General features: G+C 41.5%; 1 protein-coding gene across 2 annotated transcripts; it reads right to left on the reverse strand.

The window, feature by feature from the left end:
* Positions 1-1,583: 1,583 nt before the first annotated feature.
* Positions 1,584-14,144, reverse strand: polr1d (RNA polymerase I and III subunit D). Of its 2 annotated transcripts, none has more exons than XM_086021110.1 (5): positions 14,058-14,144; positions 13,579-13,658; positions 13,390-13,466; positions 4,985-5,067; positions 1,584-2,226 (listed from the first exon to the last, which is right to left on the reverse strand). In XM_086021110.1, exons 1-5 carry the CDS (start codon positions 14,094-14,096, stop codon positions 2,179-2,181), a joined length of 327 nt encoding a protein of 108 aa, XP_085877236.1. In that variant the 5' UTR covers positions 14,097-14,144; the 3' UTR covers positions 1,584-2,178. The 2 variants fall into 2 exon arrangements, with proteins under 2 accessions (XP_085877236.1, XP_085877235.1); XM_086021109.1 differs by having other exon boundaries at positions 13,561-13,658.
* Between the last annotated feature and the right edge of the window lie 124 nt (positions 14,145-14,268).

Raw genomic sequence — 14,268 nt, forward strand, 5'->3', positions numbered from 1 at the left:
TCGAGAACGTCTTCTTTACGCCACAAGCAGGCGCCGCACAAGCGTAAGCGCCGCCAAACAAAGAAAAAACATCAAACAAAAACAACGGACACACACAGGCGCACCGTGGTGATGGTGAAATAAAAAAAATATGGGCACATGTCATTGCATCTGTGGGACCGCAAGGTACACAACACTGTTTTATTTTGTCCTTACTCGGCCGCGTGACAGGAGTGCGCACCTGCGTGTGACGTGGTACAGGTTAAGTCCGTCCTCGACGTCGTTTGGCTGACTCGGATAAACTGGGACCACGTGGGTCGATTAAATATGCAGACGGGAAATAGGCGATGCTGTAGCTCTGAAAATAAACAGACATATTGGGAAAGTTTCTTTGCAGTGGGGAAAAGGCCCAGTGAGAATTGAACACAAGTGTCTATGTCTAAGAAGAAAAAGAAAGAAAAATTCACAGACAATACCAGAAGATCTACTTGAAATACAGATTTATGGCGACAAGTGATTCCCACAAGCCTGCTCTGCACAAAACGCACAGAGTCAATGCTTAAAAACTGCACTTAAAAACTGATTTGTCAACGAATGTAAGTGACTTGAGATCGTAAAAAATTGGTGGCTAACCGCATTGCAAAAAAGTCATTCAATATTGGTGGGAAAAAAACCCTGTGGATTCGCGTTTATTATTGTAGCGTAGCACTCGTCAAACGCTCCCCCACGCGCTCATTTCACTGACGAGGGAAAAAAACACTGAGTCGTATGACCCGGACGTGGAAGACGTTCGTTCCCCTCCTAAAGTAACATTGGCTCATTTTGCAATAATTATTGTGGGAACCAGAAGTGGGTGCCCATAAGGGAAGCGGATTTGAATAGTAAATTAGCCAGCTATTGAGCTTTAAACAAACCTTGGCCGTCGGAGAATTTCATAGATGTAAACAGTAACGGAAGCCTGTTTAAAATGATAGGCGGACCGCCCTATAGGTGATTACAATTTGGTCTGGCTGGACAAAAAGGCAGGATGGACGGACGCCGGAGGGGTACCAACGCTGCAGGTGATAAGTGGACCGCACATTTTTTGTAAAATACCTAGCTCTTATCCCCACTGTACAAGATGTCCATCAATAATGTGACTTGTACATTTAAATGTCAGTCCTGCAAGGCTAGGAGGAAGACACATAAAAATGTTCCAGCATATACATTTCTTTTTGAAAAGCATCAAATATGTGATTGTTTCCAAGTTCCCAAAGCTGTCAACCACACGCACAGACATGCTGACAGACGGATATGATTAACCCCAAAAAGCGTACATGCCATTATTTAGACTTCGGTGCCCTCATTCTTTCTGTATCTATCTTGGCAGCACAGTGCAAAATAAGTCAGAGCGCATTGTTCATATGAAAGCTTGAGTTCCAACGTTTCCTTAAGATGTCAAATACCTCTTCAAACAGACAGATGTGAACAATTTTGTGTGCCGAGGTTTACATCAATGCTCGGAGAACCGTTAAAATGGGTGATACATGAGCAGTCATGACAAATGTCTAGTTGTGGGGGAGTTGAAGAATGAAAATTCAGGAACAATGACTTGACACGGAATATTTGTGTTCTGAAGTTTAATGTTTTCACTTCTCAGACCAACAATTCAGGAAATATGGTAGGGCTGTGCAATTAATCAAAATTCAATTAGAATTACGATTATTACGCTCCACGATGACAAAATTGGCGTATTCGTAAAAAGCGATTATTATGTATTCATATCTAATGCACAGTTTTTTTACACAAGGAAATCATACTTGAATTCATACATTTGCACCTTTTTTGTTTTGTAATAACTATTTGATAACATTTGTTTGGTCCAAAAGGAACTTACATAGTGTTTCAAAGAAATGTATTCATCCTTATTTTTTATATTTAAACATTTTCTTGTTTTGGACCAAAAAATAAATTATCATTTGAGTAATTTGAGTTTTCTATTATTAAAAAAATAATCGTGATTAATATTTTTTTTTTTTTTAATAATCGAGCAGCCCTAAAATGGTACAGAAAAATGGTTTTGCCCTCCAGCAAGCAAGGAAAAACCTCATTTGCATGCCTGCATTTGAATAACGTTCTGTATAAAACTATACTTACTATATAAATAAGACATTGTATATACAGGAAAATATGATGTTATCTCATATCACTTGAGGGTCTTCATTCCATGGGTTGCTCCTGCTTCTCTTTGAACCCTTTTACTTTTGCCTGGAACAGGAGAACAGAACATTCAGCTTGAGTCTCTTGCTGAGAGGCCCTGTCATGAGTTCAAATAGCGCAAGCTGAACAGTGCTAGCTGACACTAAACGAAGGTGACAGTGATTCCTGAGTCGTGCACAAGGCAGTCACAGCACAAAGCCTTGGTTGCAATACACCCATTTTAAGCTAGAAGCCCTGACCAAATAGAGAACAAAATGTATGATAATTGTTTGTTAGTACTATCCTACAATTAGGAGTCCAATATTTTTGTATGTTGGGGAGGAACAAAGTTTTACCTTCACCATGTGTATACATACAAGGGCACTTCCACAGCATTTTTTTTCTCAATACAATTATCTGTAAACCATTTATTCGTAAGGGTAAGATGAGTTTGAAATAATATTTACAGTGTTTTGGTATCATGTGTGGAATATTTCTGGGGGTCAATCACTTTTTTTTGCCCTCTAGTCATGTTAGGGGCTCTCTATTGCCCATAAAAAGCAGGGGTTTTCTGAAGTGTGTGCTAATGCCGCCTACAGGACTGCAATTGAAGTGTATGGTCAGGCTTGTCACATGGTACCTCCAAATATGTTGTTTCATGTTGGCTGATGCTGGTGTTCTAAATTCAGAAGTGCATTTACAGTAAGCAGTACTTGTCCCAGGCTCAATCCACCAGCATAAAACTTTCACTAGTTCTACCAAAAATGCTTCAAGTACAATTTTAGAACATTTACATTATATACAATCATCAAGAAAAAGTGAACCACTACAAAATAAAATAAACAAAATAAAAACACCTGAGACGTAACTGAGAGCAAACGTAACGGTATTTGCAGAGCAACACCGTCATCTAGTGGTGCTTTATACGTATTACTGAATTCAGGAGGGATCTGTGTTCATCAGTAAGTACTTTTAGACTAGTAGGGAGTATCGATAAAAGAAATGTGTCCCTACAGTTACCAAAGTTGTCCAGCCCTGCTTTAAATTTCAGTGTGATGGTTTTGACTGACACCGTTTTCAGAAAATGTCAATGAAAATGGCGTTTAACTGCTCAGTTTCCACTTTGTTTCATTGCAAATGTTTGAGTATGTTTCTTTTGAAAACTGCTACAATGTAGACACTTGCAAACACAAGTGCTTTATGTCTTATTTGACTGTCTTAAGGTCTAGATTACACCAATCCGAAGTCGGAGGTCGTGAAGCGTCGTGGCGTCTGATTGCGCCGTCTGATTGGTGTAGTGACCACCGTCATAGTGTCGTAACCCGTCAGTAAATGTCTGGGGGGCCTTTATGCATGCTGAGTCGGCGGTGTGAGTCATGACATTTGGTCACTCGGATTGGCTGTTAGCTAGCAAATCAGCGCTCGGAGCACCAACGGGAAGTGACAAATGCGGATAAACAGTGAGCACGCCGTTGCTCCCTTAATCTTCTTCCAAGTACAAGAGCGAGGGTTGACAATTCAAGTATTTCACGATACCGTGTCAAGAACGTGAAGGTTTACTTCATGTGGGAGTTCATCGTGAGCGAAGAATATAGCTGAATCCATTGTTTACGTTTCTATAATCTGCCCCTGGTCAACAGCTTTCCTGTTGGAATTGACTAACCACGAGAAATAGTGACTACCGCCGCCGATGGTATGGAAAGGTATTACATCTCACGCATGCGCAAAAGGTACTTTAATGGTCAGCGTCGCTGTCTGTCGTTGCGGTGTATTTTTCCAGCGTGACGTGCCGACAGCCGGCCCGACGCCACAGGGAGCTAAGCGTCGGTCACAGTTGGCCAACGTCAAATTGGTCTATCTAGGCCTTTAGCTAAGCTGTGTTAAACAAAGACACTGCTTGTTTTCCAATAAAATGATTTATTTTGGAGGTCATGCAGTGAACATCATGCAATTCTGTGACTTATCCCAGCTTCATCAAAGCGCTCTTACGATAAACCGAACAACATCAAAGCTTGAGTTTGCATACACCGAGCATGTGATGTCAGACTCCTGATATTCCAAAAGGAAGAGCCTGTCATGAACAGCCGTGGAGTAGAACAGATTATTTGATCTGACCTTTGTGAAGTAAGGCGGGTGAATGGTACAGTATGTGCTGTGTATACTGCTGACCAGATTAAGAAACTAATTTATCCATCTAGTTTCTATACCGCTTATCCTGTTCTGGGTTGTAGAGAGCTGGAGCCTGTCCCATCTGTCTTTGAGTGAAACGCAAATAAGATCACGGACTGGTCAACAGTCAATGACAAGACACATAGAGACAGAAATCGTTTCACCTCACATTTACAGTCACAAAGCGGGAACTCAACCCACGCTGCTAGCACGGAAGTCAGGTGAGTGAACCATTGCAAACATTTGTGACTCACCCGGTGAATTATAGACTGTCGAACGGGCATGTCCAGCTCCGGTCCTCAAAGGCCGCTTGTCCTGCATGTTTTCCATCTTTCCCTGCTCCAACACACCTGATTCAAATGATCAGCTCATTAGCTAGCTTTAGCTGATCATTTCAATCAGCTCATTAGCTAGCTTTAGCTGATCATTTGAAGCAGGTGTGTTGGAGCTGAGCTGTGTTAAACAAAGCTAGCTCATTAGCTACCTTTAGCTGATCATTTGAATCAGGTGTGTTGGGGCAGGGAGAGATGGAAAACAGGCAGGACCAAGTTTGGACACCAGTTCCCAAACTTCATTTGCTACAAGACTCCGTTGGTAAACCAAAGCAGCATGTTTTTCAATGTTGTCCTTTACTGAGTTTAAGTCTGTGAAGGCTTACCTCAAAGGTATCGAGAACATGTTGACAAACAGCCCGGAGCTCAGTTAGGCCCCTCCTCAGAGGTTCTACGGCAGGGGTTCCATCTGGCAAAAAAAAGAGAAAAAAACCCAGCAGATACCTGTGAGGAAATTGCCTAACACCACAACAAAATACACTAGAAGTCAGCAATATTTTAACTCTACAATGCCTGCTCCCAAAAGAGTTGTAAAGGACAAGGGCTCCACTCTAATTTGAATTTGGCGACAGTTTTTTAGGAGACACGCACTGTTGCACACAGGCTGTTGCACATCAAACATTTCAAACATGCAAGCTGCAGTTTACAACTTGAGATAATTTCTTTGCAGCCATGCTGATGGCTTTTTTGTTCATTAAAGCCTAATGTCATCACTTGCAGTAGTGCATTCAGGACTTCGGGATGCACCAAAATGAAAATCCTTTGTCGAAATGGATAATCGAAAATGAGATCAATGCCGAAATCCTAAACAACGAAAGAAATAACAATAAATAAATAACTGTATTCCTCAGCAGGATCATTTTCTGCACTGTGCAAAATTTGTCTAACGCTGTGTTCCCACTGCAAGTCCATTCCGATTTTTTTTTTGCATGTCTCATTTATCAGATTTTTCAACAGCACAATTCCATTTTTTTCTTCAAATCCAACCTAAGGTATCTTATGTGAATATAAATTGTTGATATGTATCCAATGCGACTGCTGGGGCTAACTGGCGTGTACCAGCTAAACCGTAAATGGCACGGTACTTCAATTTTTAGAGTTAACCCTCTGTTTCTGTCCTTTTTTGATTATTTTAGATTGAATATACTGTACATATTCAGCTGAGAGTCTGCTCTATTTGGGGCAGTATTTGGCAAAATGACTTAGAAAATGACTTACTGTGGCTCATGGGTATTATGCCCAACCATCTGTTTCTAAGGTTTGTGGTAATTAGGCTGCTATTTTCTCAGATGCCAATGAAGAAAAATAAAACATGTTTTGATGGTTCTACACCATGGGTGTTGAACTCCGGTCCTCGAGGGCCGCTGTCCTGCCTGTTTTCCATCTCTTCCTGCTGCAACACACCTGTTTTGAATGATCAGCTCATCAGCAAGTTCTGCAGGAGCCTGAGCTTGATCCCGATCGTTTGAATCAGGTGTGTTGGATGAGGAAACCTCAAAGACATGCAGGAGGGCGGCTCCCGAGGACTGGAGTTTGACACCCCTGTTCTACACTGTTTTTGCACTCAACATAACACATTAGGAATAGCTGCATGCACGGTGGGGGTGGAGACACACTTGGGTTGGACCACATGATCCTATTTGCGTCTGCAAAGTTATGAAGAGTAACTGTGTTGATCATGAAAGCATGAAAATAGACGGACATATGTGGCAACAGTAATAAGTGAGCCACACAGACGGTTGATTTGTGTCACAAGTCAATGATGTGATGTCTTTAGTTGCCATCTCCGGGAAGTGACATCAACAAGGGGAAATGGGCCAATTTCTACAAACATTTGTTTCTCCCGTCTCGCTCCTCTCAATTGCCTCGTGTCCTCGATGGGATACATGGAAGCATACATGGAAGCATACATGGAAGCAGAGGAGCGCAGACAAAAGTTGCACATGACAAAAATGACAGGAGCCCCTACATGGGCGACCATATTTACTTTCTGCAAAGACCGTGTCACATGGTGTCATATTTTGTGCGCATGACTTCATTTAGAAGTCAAATTCTTAGGGGTAATGGGAACGAGCACATACAAAGATCGGATTTAATGCAAAAATGTACATAGCATCACACCGTGCAGTGTGAACACTGCCTAAGTGCGAGCTCTCCGGTTCCTTCCGAAAGATGCGCATGCTTTCATGGCCGCAGGACAGGCAGTCCTCTGTGGCATCTGGGCACCATCTTTGCTCAGCTCAGCAGGCTGTCGCCGCATGCTTGTGTCATCACAACATTGTTTTGGCCATGTTGTTTCAATGACAAAAGTCTTTTGGACTGAAACCGAACAATACACTACTACGTACGTTGCAATACAATACCATACAGCTTTATTTATATTTATATATATATATATATATATATATATATATATATATATATATATATATATATATATATATATATATATATAAATAATGTGTGTGTGTGTGTGTGTGCGCCGCGAGATATTGTCAGGTGTGCTCTGGGAAATTATCTCAATTGTGTGCCTGTACGGTCTAGCGCCTGGCAGCATAATCATGTCTTTACTACATTGTAGTACTCTTCCATACCAGCAGGTGACAGCAGCAGCAGCAGGTAGCCAATTGTCTTTGTTTAGAGACAAGCGAATTAGTGACGCATGTTTATCCAAACAGGCATTCATTCTTCACGTCATTCTTCAATGTTAAAAAATGCTTATATAAACAACACAACACTTATCTTGTTAAAATAAGCTTTTTTTTTCACAATTTCAGCTGCTGGTGTGCTGCGGGATTTTTTCTTAATTTTGTAAATTATTAAGACACTGAAATCTTTAAACACTCAGCAGCAACACATCTTAGTATTCAAGTTAAAGACAGGTTGTCATTACAGTACATATATACACTTTTTGTGATTTGAAAAAAAATACATACAATAACAGTTACAATTATTGCTAACTATATTAAAACTCTTTTTGGAATGAAATACAGTAACTTTAAAGTCTTTATGAAATTATTTACATGTTTTATGCATTGAAATCTTTGAATGTTCACCAGCATATTGTAACGAATTGGGTTATCTGTGTTGTGTTCGGATTTGTGTTTTGCTGAGTTGTGATGTTTCCGAGGTTCATGAATGCATCGTACGGCAAGCGAGTGGAGCAGCGAAGAACGGAGCTGTTGTACTTTGTTTTTGGCTAAAAACACTGCTTGCTTGCTCGTCTCAGAAACATTCAAAGTCGGATATTCGTTATTATGTTAAACGTGCTACCTGCAACACAGCCGCCGATATCATATAGCAATGTCGGCACACAACTTTGGGATTTATACACGCACCTTTCCCCATAGGCGATTTTAACAGCAAAGCCAGAATGTTCCCAAACAGGAGACCGCGGTGTACGGGGGACCTTCGAGCTCTGGCTTGTTTGCGTATGCCATTATAATGCGATTTATCCATGCATTTATGATTTATTATGACTTCTGGCGTCCTGGCTCCTCTTTAGTGCCGCCGACCTCCTCTCCCGCTTGCAACAGTCAATAGTGCCCGTGCGTAAGATCATAAACTAATAATAAAAACTGATCAGAAACGGTACGCAAGGTGTACCAAACCAAACATGCCATACCGAAACGTATTAATACACCCACGTGTACCGTTACACCCCTACAGAAAGTCAGTTTTATGTCAAATCAAAAGCCCAAGAATATAAATGTGGTTTCAAACAGGTTTTAAAAATGGACAGAGGAGACTTGCTTGCTAACATATACTGGAAGGTGATTCCAAAGGGAAGGCCCAGCAACAGAAAAGGCTCGATCCCCTCTGAGGCATAGGAGTGCACAGGAGCGGAGGAGCTCGGACAGGTATGCCGGGGCGAGGAAATTTAAAGACTTGTACACAAAAAGAAGCGTCTTAAAATTAACGCTAAAATGCACTGGGAGCCAGTGAAGGTAGACCAGAATTGGTGTTATGTGCTCTATCTTCCGGGCTCCAGTTAGCAGGCGAGCAGCAGCATTTTGGACCAACTGGAAACGCTTGAGAGAGGACTGGCTGACTCTAAAATAAAGTGCATTACAGTAATCTAGCCGGGATGTGACAAAGGCATGGATGACTGTTTCTAAGTGCTGATGGGAAAGGAGGAGCTTTACCTTAGCCAGCTGTCAAAAATTAAAGAAGCTGGACCTAACAATAGTGCTGATTTGCCGGGTCAATTTAAGATCACTGACCATTTTAAAACCCAAGTTTGAGACTGTTGGCTTTAGATATGAAGACGAAGTCAACAACGTGGGATATAGATGAGCCACTGGGACCGAACACCATAGCTTCTGTTTCCTTTTTCGTTGAAATTTAAGAAATTTTGTGACATCCAGGCTTTGATGTCCTCTAGAGAGGACAAACGTGGTCCTAAGGAGAAGGTGTCTTTTTTGCTCAGCGGGACATAGATTTGACAGTCATCCGCATAGCAGTGGAAGGGACTGTTTTCAAGGGTTTGGAACCCAGGGGCAGCAAATACAACGATAACAGCAAAAGCCACAACATAGAACCCTGTGGAACACTATACGATAGAGGGGAAGAGGGGAGTCAGACGAACCTAGGCTAACAGTCCTGCCAGCCAAAGGCCCAGAGTTTTCAGTGGCCTAATTTTTGGTGCATCCCTTTGTAGGACTTAAAGGGATGGCGATGTTTTCACTAAAAAGTCCATTTTATATGTTTTTTGATCAGGAAAATGAAAAGAGTTGTCATTTTATCAATACATTTAGGAGAAATTAGGAAATAAGTGACTCCATGAATAACGCCTCTTGTTAATGAGGAAAATGGCCACCGTTCTATCCTTGTTTGGTCGGAGTCACTGGAGGGACCGATTAAAAACTCTCGATTGGAAATCATTGTACTTTAATTGCTTATAACGTTCAAAAATGCGGATCAATTGGCACCAAAATTTATGTGGACATCCCTACTAATGCCCTCTTCAACGTATCAAAAGGATTAATCTCTCCGTGGCTGATTTATACAAGAATGAGGAAATGTGGAAGTGAGCAGAGCTACGTAGACTTATGCTGGGAAGAGCGCACACTGATTCATCCATCCATCTATTATCGATACCGCTTCTCCTCACAAGGGTCGCGGGGCGTGCTGGAGCCTATCCCAGCTGTCTTTGGGCAGTAGGCGGGGGACACCCTGAATTGGTTGCCAGCCAATCGCAGGGCACACAAAGACATGGGAAGAGCGCACACTGATTCATCCATCCATCTATTATCGATACCGCTTCTCCTCACAAGGGTCGCGGGGCGTGCTGGAGCCTATCCCAGCTGTCTTTGGGCAGTAGGCGGGGGACACCCTGAATTGGTTGCCAGCCAATCGCAGGGCACACAAAGACAAACATCCGCAATCACAATCACACCTAGGGGCAATTAAGAGAGTCCAATCAACTTACCATGCATGTTTTTGGAATGTGGGAGGAAACCGGAGTACCGGGAGGAAACCCACGCAGGCACGGGGAGAACATGCAAACTCCACACAGGGAGGCCGGAGCTGGGATCGAACCCACGACCTCTGAACTGTGAGGCGGACGTGCTAACCAGTCGACCACCGTGCCGCCCGCACACTGATTCTTTGCTTAAAAAAAAAAAAAAAAAAAAAAAAAAATGATCCATGCTTGCCTGATTGCTTGCCAGTCGTCGTCTGCCTCCTGAGAATTGAGCGTAGCTAAGTGTCCGAAATATAACCAGTCGGGGTTCGTGTGCGCATTCATGCTCTTGTCCGCTTCAGCCTGTGTAGGTGGAGAAGCCATCGCCACGGTATTTTTGATTTTGTGGAGGTGATCATGATGAGATCACGTTTTATGTCAATAAATCCAAACTATTGTGCAGAGCACTTTTATACTTCCACGGCTTGAAGTGGACAAGAGTAGTAATGTGCATTTGCATTTTGGTGGCGATCACCCTCCGTTTTAGACAACAGAACTGACAAAGCGAGCAATATTACCACGCTTGCCTCCCTCACGCGACATCGACCGCCGAGAACGAAAAAATACCAAGCCGAGCTTCAAAAGCGACGGTCCAATTTGTCGTAAATCTAATCACAAAAAAAGCCCTTAAATCACTACAGAGTCTTTTGGGTGGGGACATTTTAGTACTGATGTCATTTTTACTTGCAAACCTATTATATAAGTGCCAATGTTAAGCTCATCCAAGTGTCCTTTAATAAAAATGTACATTTGTCATCCACGGCCAAAGCAGTGTTTTACAACGAGGCTGTCAAGAAAAAAATAAGGGAGGAATCTGTTTCTCATCAATTTAAGTCCCAGCAGAATAAATTTCTAGTGTTTTCAAGCATATGAGTTGAGTGTGAAGATTTCAGAAACGCAATCTTCATAATTTCATCAAAAATCATTTGGAGGGGTGTTATGCTCTCGCATGGCTGAGTGCCCCTACATGTGTTTTACAGTTTTAACATGCTAATAATAAACCGAGGTAACTTATTTTCACACTTGATTGTCTTTTGCAATGTTTATTAAATTTTAACTGTATAGTTATTACAGGTTTGATCACGGTGACTGTTTATCCCTGAATCCCCAAATTCTTGAATGCTTAAAACAGTGTAAAGCTGAGTTCACCATTGACGTGAGCTAACTCACATATCTTGTAACTTTGTATCATTTGAAATCCGCTTTATCATCATCCAAAAGTTTCTGCTCTGCCATTTTGTAGAAAATGTGATCATTGTAGATGTCAAAAGAAATGTGAAAATTTGCATTTGCTTGTATCAGGAAAAGGTAGTTGTACACTAATGCAAAAGATAAAGAGGTTCCCTAATTGACCCATTTTCTGAGTGTCACGTTACAAGAGGACAAAAATGCTGCATAACAAACAAGGCACATGCTTCCTGCTCGTGGAGAGGTCACTGTTTACAAGGTCATGAGCTCGAGGCCAAGGATTCTTTAAGAATCCCTTGATTTGGCCAGAGACAACAAGCTGTCTCCGTTGTCCGTAGATCATTCATGTGATAAAACCACAGTTGAAAAATATATTTTGCTTTTCTAAGAGCAGTCATTGCTCTCTTTCATCAAAGTGGAATGTGTGAGCTATTAAAAGCCACGGACATTTTCTTCCTGATTAAGTCAAGTTTTACTGTGCTCCACAGGCAAAGAAATGGCAACTCTCATGATATGCTGCACATTTCTGCTCAAAGGAACAGAAATATTGCAAAACATAAGAGTCTCAACACAGAACAATTTCACAATTAAACTATCAGAAAGATATTTGTTAAACCAGTAAATTAGCATTTGCACTAATATCTGTAAAATGTAAAGTGTAAGTTTACCGTCGCTCTCCTTTATTTCATTCATCCATCCATTATCTATACCGCTTATCCTCACAAGGGTCGCGGGGCGTGCTGGAGTCTATCCCAGCTGTCTTCGGGCAGTAGGCGGCGGACACCCTGAATTGGTTGCCAGCCAATCGCAGGACACACAGAGACAAACAAACAACCACACTCACAATCACACCTAGGGGCAATTAAGAGAGTCCAATCAACTTACCATGCATGTTTTTGGAATGTGGGAGGAAACCGGAGTACCCGGAGAAAACCCACACAGGCACAGGCGGAACGTGCAAACTCCACACAGCGAGGCCGGAGCCGGGATCGAACCCACAACCTCTGAACTGTGAGGCGGGCGTGCTAACCAGTCGACCACCGTGCCGCTCCTTTATTTAATTTAATTTTAATGTATTTATTTTATTTGGATAAGCCCCTTGAGATGAGCAATCCCATTTTAGAGGGATCCAACATACAAACGCAAACATAACAACGACACAACACATAGAACACATCTCTGCCCACAGTTACCCAGCCATCCCCCACCGATCACATACAAGCATAAAACTCCATACTACCGTATATGTCGATCCAAACAAACTGGGCTGTATGCTAACATAAGTATGAATAAGTAAACAAATAATTTCAAACAATTCCAATCAAATGGGGCTTTATATCTAAAGGCACGTCATCCAGTTTCCTTCCTTGGTGTAGGAGCATGAAAAAACAGGGATTCAATGTTTCTTAAGTTATACTTTGTATTGTGAGGATGCAAGTATTGTTTTAAATAATAAGGAAAATTGAAGAAATAGCACTTAAAGATAAACTGCAGGCAATGAGAATACCTTTTATATTTTGGTGTAAACCATTCAAGTGATTCATACATTATACTGTGATGTGTTGTATAGGGACACCTCAGGACAAATCTATCAAGACTCTTATAAACAATATTAAGAGGATAAAGATTTGAATCTGAGGTGTTTTGATACACTATGTCACCGTAAACGCTTAATAAGCACATGACACTACGCCAAAGCAGTAGTGTTGATACTGCTCCATGAACCTTCATTCAATGTTAATACCGGTACAATGTAAGTGTAGTGAAGTAATACTCTATAGGAGTGCATGCATTACCGTTGACCAACTGTCTACGTTATCTTTTTAGCGGGCTCATTATTGTCATAGGATAGTCATGTTTTACTTTCCTGATTGTGATATGAGTACGATGCCGAGGGTCGGGGGCTTCTTATGGTCTTTCATCAAAGTGGGGTGTATGTGATTCTGAAAGCCTGTACCCACTGTCGAGTTTTGTAGCACATGCAAGGAAAACTGCTATCCAGTTGCTATGTTTCACTTTTCTGGTCAAAGAAACAAAAATATTCCAAATCACAATAAATGGTATTGAGATGGCCTTTACCTCGTGTCTGAATGCGAAAGTTTATCTTGTTCTCTGATGGATGGGTGATGGTGTAGCCGCAAAACTCAACAGACTCGCTGGTGTAAGTAAAGAAAGCAAAAGTGAAATTATTGTGAATTGGGTTAAAACTAGTGAAACACTACTTTACCCAACTTGATCAAAAACACTGACTCTTTCATGATCATATACCGCAGAGAGTTCCCCAGGGTGTGGTCTTCATCATGCATCACAAATGTCACACTGCCCTCATCGGAACCATCGGCTTGAACCTAAAACGCATTACAGAAAAAATAAAGACAGTCGTTCAATTTAGAGGCTTTCGTCTAATGTCACCAAACAACAGCGCTCCCTTGTGGAAAGTGGGTCGGGCTACATTCTAAAACGTGAAATAAGTAGTTTCCCTTCCATTCTAGACTTACGCAGATTTAAGATCACCAGTAATGTGAAAAGCTTAAATGTTGATTAAACGTGGTGCTGGGTTTGATCATGAATTTGTCACGTGTACTAACGGAGCCGCGTGCCAGATGCCGGTAGCCTATGTATGTTCGATGTACAGTATCTTGGTGTGTTGTTTATGGTTAAAGCCATCAGTTGCCGAGGCAGCGGTCTGGTTAGTCTTAAAATTACGTTTGCAAACTGAACAATTGTGCGATTTTTAAGCCTCTTACCATCTCTAGAATTCGCTTCTTCTCGCCTTCATCAGCCATGTTGTACACTTAGACTCAGTGGTTGTTACAATGTAACCCATAGTTTTGTCTGATAGGCAACGGTCAGGGGAGTTTTTTTTTTTTTTTTTTTTTTACTTCATATAAAACGCAGAAGTACATGTTTTAATAAATTGTATTAATTTCATCATCGTATGTTGTAGGTATTGAATAA

The sequence above is a fragment of the Filicampus tigris genome, chromosome 2, assembly GCF_054856515.1.
Source record: "Filicampus tigris isolate MCC_2025a chromosome 2, RoL_Ftig_1.0, whole genome shotgun sequence".
NCBI classification, from domain to species: domain Eukaryota; kingdom Metazoa; phylum Chordata; class Actinopteri; order Syngnathiformes; family Syngnathidae; genus Filicampus; species Filicampus tigris.